The sequence below is a fragment of the Macrobrachium nipponense genome, chromosome 8 (assembly GCF_015104395.2).
Source record: "Macrobrachium nipponense isolate FS-2020 chromosome 8, ASM1510439v2, whole genome shotgun sequence".
In the NCBI taxonomy this organism is placed as follows: Eukaryota; Metazoa; Arthropoda; class Malacostraca; order Decapoda; family Palaemonidae; genus Macrobrachium; species Macrobrachium nipponense.
Window position 1 is genome coordinate 45,759,266 of NC_087203.1, and position 10,000 is coordinate 45,769,265.

At 37.2% G+C, this 10,000-nt stretch overlaps 1 protein-coding gene across 1 annotated transcript in view; it reads left to right on the top strand.

The window, feature by feature from the left end:
• Positions 1 to 10,000, top strand: part of LOC135222740 (A disintegrin and metalloproteinase with thrombospondin motifs 7-like) — a 295,212-nt gene that overhangs the window by 162,774 nt on the left and 122,438 nt on the right. Inside the window, 1 exon segment of the mRNA XM_064260979.1 lies at positions 506 to 721. Coding sequence (XP_064117049.1) covers positions 506 to 721 — 216 coding nt within the window.

Here is a 10,000-nt window from a genome sequence, read left to right on the forward strand (position 1 = left end):
TTTACTCTGGAACATCACTCTCTCTCTCTCTCTCTCTCTCTCTCTCTCTCTCTCTCTCTCTCTCTCTCTCGATAGTTTCACTTCTCTTGTTTTTGTTTCATTTCTCTCTCTCTCTCTCTCTCTCTCTCTAGTTTCACTTCTCTTGTTCTTGTTTCATTTACTTCTCTCTCTCTCTCTCTCTCTCTCTCTCTAGTTTCACTTCTCTTGTTCTTGTTTCATTTACTTCGCTCTCTCTCACTCTCTCTCTCTCGTTTCATTTACTTTGCTCCCTCTCTCTGTCTCTCTCTCTCTTTCTCTCGAGTTTCATTTACTTTGCTCTCTCTCTCTCTCTCGTTCGAATTTCGTTTCTCGGTCGAGTTTCATCTCTCTCTCTCTCTCGTTTCGTTTCTCTGTCGAGTTTCATTTTATCTCCTCGAGTTTCATTTGCCTCTTTCTCTCAAGTTTAATTTCTCTCTCTCTCTCTCTTTTACCCCGTGTCTCACTTGGCGATCGTACTCCTTGGCAGGTCTCGCTCAGGCCCAACAAAAGGTTCTTGGCGCCGCACGCCGTGGTGGAGAGACGCCTGGGTGGAGGAGGAGGAGTAGGAGTAGGAGGAGGAGGCGGTGCCCACGCCACCTTATCTCGACTACAGGTGGTGGGGTCGCGTCCTTCCTGCCACTATCATGGGTTCGTCGCGAACCACACCTCTTCCAGGGTTGCCATATCCACCTGCGAGGGACTGGTGAGTGTGCCATCTCCTTTTGTTGTAGTTCAATTTTTTTTATGTAGGCTTATTTTTTATTATTGTTGTTATTGTGTGTTAGAATTTTGTTCTTTTTTTTATTTCATGTGGGTTTGGTTTATTCGATTTTTTTTTACGTGGGCTTGTTCTTGTTTTTGTAGTTTCGATTTTGTGTGTGTATGTGTGCTTTTCATGTGGGATTGAGGATCAGTTTTTTATATTCTACATAATTTTCTTAGTAGTATTTCTTTTGTGTTAGTAAATTTTTTTTTTGTATTTGTGTTAGTATTTTTGTGTTAGTATTTATTTTTTTTGTGTTTGTATTTTTGTGTTAGTATTTCTTTTTTTTAAATCTTTGATTTTCCAAATTAATTTTGTTATTGATCCAAGCATAATCATGCAACCAAGATTACTTATCTGCGGTATTCTGGTCAAATTTTCCGTGTCCCTGTGATTGTTCAAAGGTTAACAGTTTATTCATAAACAGTAATTTAAGGCAAATTTTTTTCTTCAAGGCCTTTATTATTCAATGGTTAATACAGTTATTTCATTAAACTATTTTTTGGGGATTTTATAGTTTTGTAGGTTTATTATTCAAAAGTGTTTTAAATCTGGTCTCGTCAAGACACTTCTCAAAGGGCTATCGTTCATATACCAGAAACAAAACTGTTGTTCTCAAAGATTAAAGTCACGATATTATTAAGCTAAGTGTATCACAAAACAAGAATATAAAGGCAAAACACTCACAATATTAATTAAAGAACCAAAACATACATTCTACAAAATGAAGGGATCCCGAAAGAAAGAAAATAACCTAAACATATGAAGTGGCCACAGTGTTTCAAACCCTAATCCCCACTAAGATCCCTATAAGAGGACCTGTCCTTTGATCCAATAGGACGTATGTTAAGAGTCAAAGAAACGGGAAGGTATGCCCCGCTATACTCCATAAGTCTGCTGACTCAAGACCCGATCTCCTCACCATAGGTCCCCTTCTCCCTCAGACGTCACAAAACTTTGGGAATTTATACCTCCTAACGGAGAGATCCCCAGGTTAATACTGGCCCAAGGTTACAGCAAGATGAAGCAGCAGCAGGGTCGCAAGGGGCTCCAGGGATGAAGTCAGGTGAATCCTTGTGGAATAATGGAGCAAACTTCCTGTAATCCAAAAATTGTGGTACCAACACGTAGGCCAGAGCTATGCTGCTCAACTGGGGCACAGGGACGTCCGGATACACCTCGGAATACTCCAAGGAAACAGAAAACAGGACTCTGAGAGTAAACAGGCGCCATGGATCATCAAAAACAGGAATGGTAACTAAATAACCTGGAGGAAGAAAACTGAAAATCTTGATGGGGATACTATGATAAATGGCAAATTAGGGTAAAATAAAGATAATGAATCAAAACTGAAAAACACACAAAATGAAATGGCAACGTTCTAGCAGTCTCAGTAATTATTGAAGAGGATAATTATTTTTCTAATCAGCTCTGAAGGTTTATGTCCTTGGAATCCGTGGGGTTAATACTTTTTTTTTTTTTTTTTTTTTTTTTTTTTTTTTTTTTTTGTCCCTAAGGATGGTTTTCCCTTGTGCGTCTTTAGGTTATTTTGTTTAAAAAATTATAAGAATACCTTACTTCATGTGGTCTACGAGTTAAATTTTATTCATTTTGTAGTCAATGTTAATTTCAATTTAGGTATGCCTTTTTTTTTTTTTAATTCTTTGGGGGGGGGGGGGGGGGGGGGGGGGGGGGGGTTGGGGGGGGGGGGGGGGAGCGGGTTTCAGGCGAATTTTTTCATATTGGTTAAAATGCTTTTATTTTCATAGGTGTTCTGTGGTTAATTTCTTTCGTGTGTGTCTTGACGTTATTTCATTTATATATTCTTTAGGTTAATTTTACCATACGAGTCGTAAGGTTAAGTTCCCATGTTACTAAGATCAATTTGTGAGGTTTCGGTAGTTTTGTTATGCTGGGCCATTTTTTTTTTTTTTTTTTTTATTAATTCTCAAGATTAGTTTTTCAATTTTGTCAAAGTAATTTTTTTTGTATTTCATCGGGACCTTGAGATCCAGGTTTTCAAACGGGTCTTAAGTATAATGTTTTCTTTACAAGTGGGTATTTCGATTCAGTCTTTTTCCCTTTGGCACTGAAGCAGTGATGCCCTATCAGTGAGACCCGCTGGTCTAAGTCAGGTACCTGTGATTTATAAATTTATTTACGGATATTGGAAGAAGGTTAAGGATTTCCTCTTGTTCCCGTGTTCCTCAAAACCTTACATAAAAGCTTATGCATTACAAACCAGAATTCAGACATCCACATATTGTGAGTGTGCATGTACTATGTATATTTCGTGCGAGTCTATATGGTACTTGCGTTTGCGTTAGTAGTACGTATGTGCGCATGTATTTTGGTATTTGTCTTTAATGGCCAGTTCCGCGAAATCTAAAAATATATCCCGTGCGAATATGAATTACCCAGTACTTGTTCCGCGGCGTCCACGATTGTTCCCAATAAGGTGCGGCTTACCGAGCAAAGCCTTTGTTTGGCACCAGATTTGTTTTTCCTTGTCTTTTTTTTTTTTTTTTTTTTTTTTGTCCTCCGGCGTGTTTATTTTCGTCTTGCCTGCACAGGCGATCGGTCCATAAGGCTATGTGTGTGTGTGTGTGTGTGTGTGTGTGTGTGTGAGTGTGTGTGCCTTTGGTCCGGGCAAGGGGAGGTGGGAGGGTGGGTATAGAGGGCATTCGATCATTCTCTGTGGCAGACGCAGGCAGGCAAGCAGGCAGGCAGAATCGGGTAGAAATGATGATGGTGGTGTTTGGTAAAGAACGCTGGGTTCTTGTACGTCTAAAACTATTTCCAATATATCCATTTGCTTTTTGTTATTGCTTGTGGAGTATATAAATAAATTGACATTTATAGTGTCCTTTTGTCCATTACTATTGTTTATTAAGTGTATTTCAAAAAGTTTATCTTCAAGTTTACCTTCTCTGTTGATGAAAAGGGTCTGCAGATCTTTTAGACGACAGCTCACGTGTATATTTATTGCAGTTCTGCTAGATGAAAGCTTATGTGTATATTTATTGCAGCTCTGCTAGACGAAAGCTCGTGTGTGTATTCCTTGCAGCGTTGGTAGACGGCAGATCACGTGTATATTTATTGTAGCTGTGCTAGACAACATATCTTGTGTATATTTATTGTATCTTTGCTAGACAACAGCTTTTTGGTGTATATCTATTGCAGTTCTGCTAGATGATGGCTCATGCGTATATTTATGGCAGCTCTGCTTGACAACAGACCACGTGTATATTTATTGTATCTCTGCTAGACAACAGCTCTTGTGTATATTTATTGCAGCTCTGCTAAATGAAAGCTCATGTATATATTCATTGCAGCGTTGCTAGACGACAGGTCACGTGTATATTTATCGTAGCTCTGCTAGACGATAGCTCGTGTATATTTATTGCAGCTCTGTTAGACAATAATCACGTGTATTTTTACTGTATCTCTGCTAGGCAACAGCTTTTGTGTATATTTATTGCGTCTCTGCTAGACGATAGCTCATGTGTATATTTATTGCAGCTCTGCTAGACGACAGGTCACATGTATATTTATTGTCTCTGCTAGACAACAGCTCTTGAGTATATTTATTGCAGCTCTGCCCGACGATAGCTCATGTGTATATTTATTACAGCTCTGCTAGACGACAGGTCACGTGTATATTCATTGCATCTCTGTTAGACAACCAGTATTATGTATATTTATTGCAGCTCTGCTAGACGACAGGTTACGTGCATATTTATTGTATCTCTGTTAGACAACCACTCATGCGTATATTCACTGCAGCTCTGCTAGACGACAGGTCACGTGTATATTTATTGCAACTGCAAGATGGGAGCTAGCGTATATGTATTATGAGAAGTATGCTATATAGGTGTTACTATATAGCATACTTCTTATTCTTTGTCCTAAAATGCTTCCTGATATAGGAGTTGAATTGCTGTTTGAAGTGACAGTTTCTCTATTTAAATTTGATGTAAACGCACCACCCACTAGTCGACCTATAGCTGTCAATGTGTACTAGCTTAGAGTCAAGGATAAAACAAGGGGGATAGCGACTTCACCTCTCTCTCTCTCTCTCTCTCTCTCTCTCTCTCTCTCTCTCTCTCTCTATATCTATATATCTATATATATATATATATATATATATATATATATATATATTTTCATTTAAGTTTCTGCATTATTCATCGTATTATCCTCAAATTGTTTTTTTTTATTATCAACTTAACAAACACCAACACAGACTTTTGAGAAAACGACTGAGTAGACTTACTTATGACCTAATCTCGCGTGCTGAATATAATGTTCACTCATTATTTTTAGACGCCTTAACTATTTATTTAATATTTTCAGACAATAAACTCTTGCTCGCCTTAATCCCTTATGGGCGGGTGTGAGAGGGGGAGGGGGAGGGTGGTTAGGGATGCCAGTTGATTTTAATGAGCCACCAGAGTTGCATCCTTGGCTCCGTCGGATTATCCCGTTTTAATTAGATTTACCTTGCCTCTCTCTCTCTCTCTCTCTCTCTCTCTCTCTCTCTCTCTCTCTCTCTCTCTCTAGGGAATTCATTGTTCGGGGAAGAAGAAAATGAACCCGGCAGTAAACAGAGAAATGGAGTTTTTTTTTTTTGGAGTGTTTATTTATTTTTCCATTTTTAAATTTATTTTTATTTTTTTGGGGTACCATAGCTCTCATATATATATATATATTATATATAATATATATATATATATATATATATATATATATATATATATATATATATATATATATATATATATATATATATATATATATATATAATATATATATTTATATATATATATATATAGTATATGAATATATCTATGCATAAAATACATGATTTCATTATGTATATATGTGTATTATTATATATGTATATGTATACATACATATACATATGCATGTACTGTATACATTTATGTATATATTTACACTGACGTCTGCGTTTATACTAAGTGGTAATCTTTACCAGAAATCCACACCGCAGTTGTAAAGTATTTGAATGTGTTTCTCTAATTCAGGGTTTCAGGACTCGTTGACACGTAATTGTATGGTTGTTACAACTACACGAAGTTGTGGCTTCATTTAGAACCTCGTTTGTAAGTGGGCCGATTTGCATCCTCTGATGGTGGTTAACTGAAGAGTTGGTGGTGGTGGTGGTGGGTGAATTGATTTCTTAGTGTCTTTGGAAACCAGTTTTTGGGATGAGAGGAATATGTGGATCCCTGTACATTCATATGTATATATGTATATATATATATATATATATATATATATATATATATATATATATATATATATATATATATATATATATAATATATATATATATACAGTTGTATTCCACATAGGAAAATGGAAATGGTATGTCTCAGAAAATGCCGAACAGTTTCGTCCTCAAATGGACCTCTTCATGGAGCGTTATCAAGGAAAGAGACAAAATTACTGTCAACTTTATCTCTTTCCTTAATAAACGCTTCAAGAAGAGGTCCATTGGAGGACGAAACTGTTGGGCACTTTCTGAGATATACCATTTCCATTTTCCTATGTGGAATACAAACTGAATTACCATATCTTCGTGCCTAAGAAGATTACCAGTACTATATATATATATATATATATATATATATATATATATATATATATATATATATATATATATATATATATATAGGTGTTTGTGTATATTACTGAATCACGAAAGTTTGGAACGTGATGAATGCATAAATAAAGGTATAAGCCACGAAGGAAAGATAAACAAACTCCGTTGTTTATCTTTCCTTCGTGGCTTATAACCTTTAGTTATATATATATATATATATATATATATATATATATATATATATATATATATATATATATATCATTTTTTGGGATGCGAGAAATATATAGATCCCTTTTCATACATACACACACACGCACACACACACATATATATATATAATATATATATATATATATATATATATATATATATATATATATATATATATATAAAATATATAAAATAAAAGCAGCCCATAAAAACACCAAAATATAGAAAGAAAAATACTATATTTCAGAGACTGCTGTCTCCCTCTTCAGGTAGATGATTGAGAAAAGTTACAGAAAAGGTGGTATTTATACCAAGAGGTCCATCCACAGGTAAGCCAAGTTGGGTCACTGCCGCTGATAATCTTCCTTTAATATTCTTAAGCATTGGTTGAATGAAAACCTTGTCAATGATATCTGAATCCCATGCTCCTTTTGAGAAGTTCATTACCTGCCTCTGTTTAATCAAGGCCGATTCCATCATTTGGCTCTTGTACCGGCAGTTGCTGCTATAAATTATACGGGAGAAATTCCAGTTTATTCTCTGGTTTTGTTCATTTATTTGGTTGAAAATAGCTGAGTTCTGTTGTCCATACCTAACTGACCGTTTATGTTGTATTAATCTCTGGGGAAGTGATTTTCCTGTAAAGCCGATGTAAGATTGGTCACAGTCCTGGCATGGGATTTCGTAAACGCCTGTGTCCTTGGGGGATGTCTTTTGTTGGACGTTGATCAGGGATTTGGCTAAGGTGTTTGGGTAAGTAAATGCAAAAGCGTTAGCTATTCTAACATTTTGGGATATTAGATGGGGCAATTTTAATGAATTCCTTTCAAAATTAAACGCATTAGTGCCCAGCATCAAATTTAAAGTTGAATGGGAAACAGACAACAAAATTCCTTTTCTTGATTTTTTAACAATTAGAGATACCACAGAATACAAATTTACCGTATACAGAAAACCAACGTTCTCACTTTCATACATTCACTACTTCAGCTATCATGACATTCCTATCAAGATAGGCGTAGCCAGCAACCTGTTCTTAAGAGCCTTACGAATTTGTTCCCCAGATTTCCGGGAAAAAGAATTTGAACTAATTTGTAAGCAGCTTTCGTCTTTAAAGTATCCTAACCATATGATTAAGAAAGCAATTCACAAAGCAAACGTAATTTTCTACCGACCCCCTCAAGACAAGACCAGAGACACACCCAACAATAAAATAAAAATTCCACACCTGGACAGGATTAAGACGGTGACCCAGACCCTTGGAAAATCTAACCCTTTTGCATTTACTTACCCAAACACCTTAGCCAAATCCTTGATTAACATCCAACAAAAGACATCCCCCAAGGACACAGGCGTTTACGAAATCCCATGCCATCTTACATCGGATTTACAGGAAAATCACTTCCCCAGAGATTAATACAACATAAACGGTCAGTTAGGTATGGACAACAGAACTCAACTATTTTCAACCAAATAAATGAACAAAACCAGAGAATAAACTGGAATTTCTCCCGTATAATTTATAGCAGCAACTGCCGGTACAAGAGTCAATTGATGGAATCGGCCTTGATCAAACAAAGGCAGGTAATGAACATCTCAAAAGGATCGTGGGATTCAGATTTGATCGACCAGGTTTTCATTAAACCAATGCTTAAGAAGATTAAAGGAAGATTATCAGCGGCGGTGACCTAAATTAGCTTACCTGTGTATGGACCTCTTGGTATAAATACCACCTTTTCTGTAACTTTTCTCATTCATCTACCTGAAGAGGGAAACAGCAGTCTCTGAAATATAGTATTTTTCTCTGTATATTTTGGTGTTTTTTTATGGGCTCCTTTTATTAGATGGAATTCTGTTGTAACAGAACATACCAGTCATATATATATATATATATATATATATATATATATATATATATATATATATATATATTATATATATATATACATAGAGAGAGAGAGAGAGAGAGAGAGAGAGAGAGAGAGAGAGAGAGAGAGAGACTTTGTATAAGCAAATGCCATCCTCTCGTGTAATAGCAGTGCCCTTAATCGGGCATGGAAGGACGAAGAGAAATGGTCAGGTAAAAGTTTGCAAAGGAAGCATAAATGCCACTTGCGTTTTCATCGGCCCGGACTTCTTACGGGACAATTTACGAACAGGCATGGACGAGAGAAGAGGAGAGAGAGAAGAGGGAGAGAGAGAGAGAGAGAGAGAGAGAGAGTCCCGAAGTCATTGTTCATTCTAATGTGTATAGATGTTATTCATGTATCTATATATATAACTATAAATAATTATAATATATATATATATATATATATATATATATGTGTATTTATATATATTCTCTATATTTCGTAGATCTGATCAAGAAGATACAGAGAGAGAGAGTGCAATAATTTCAATAGACTTGTGGACTAATGAATGAAAATGTGGCCATTATAATATCGTTGGCATTACAATACGTTTATTCTCTAACTTTAACTTGTAATCATTGTCAGGCCAGTAGGTAGATCGAGAGAGAGAGAGAGAGAGAGAGAGAGAGAATGTGCTACGATAAATTTAATTAATATGTTATTGTACAGATCTCGAAGGTTGTTCTTGTCTGATAACTGGACGAGAGAGAGAGAGAGAGAGAGAGAGCGTATATGAATACACTCCCATCCATGTTATATGGATTAGCAAGGTTGGAGAGCACCCACCAAGAAGTTAAGGGGTAGGAGGGGCGAGGGGGAAGGGCTGCCTTTTCAACTCTGAGCCGGGCATGTAGGTGGCATTATTTTTTTCCGGGGGGCGGGGGTACGGGGTAGGGGAGTGGTTGATGGATGGACAGCATCCGGTGGGTGGCAAAGAGAAGAGCGTTTAATGATATTTTCATAGAGTTCGGTTACGGATGATTGAAGGTACTGGGGTTTAGCAGGAGACTACGCTTTTATTTGCAGAACCGTCGGCTCACTCACTCGCGTATCCGGACGCATAAATCTGTCTTGGCCGGATAACGTCAACATCTCCCGGTAAGCAGAAGAAGAAGAAGAAGAAGAAGAAGAAGAAGCCGTTAGCAGTACTACTCGGGAAGGGGTTTGTCGAACTTGTTTGTTTGATAGGCTGCTTTTTGTGGCGCACGAAATCCCGAACACGGAGGCAGGAGTTTAATCAGAGTGAATCAATTCCCCGAATCACTTCTCCTTTCAGCTGGTCTGCTGGGATGAGGTTGCGAGTCTCACGTCCTCTCTTTGGCCCTCTGGTGACGGTGGTAGCCACCCACATGGGCCGTGGCGGATGGCGAGCCTACTACTGTACCCGTGATGTTTTGTCCGCCCTCAAATCTTTAAGACTACTGGGGCTAGAGGGCTGCAAATGGGTATGTTGATCATCCACCC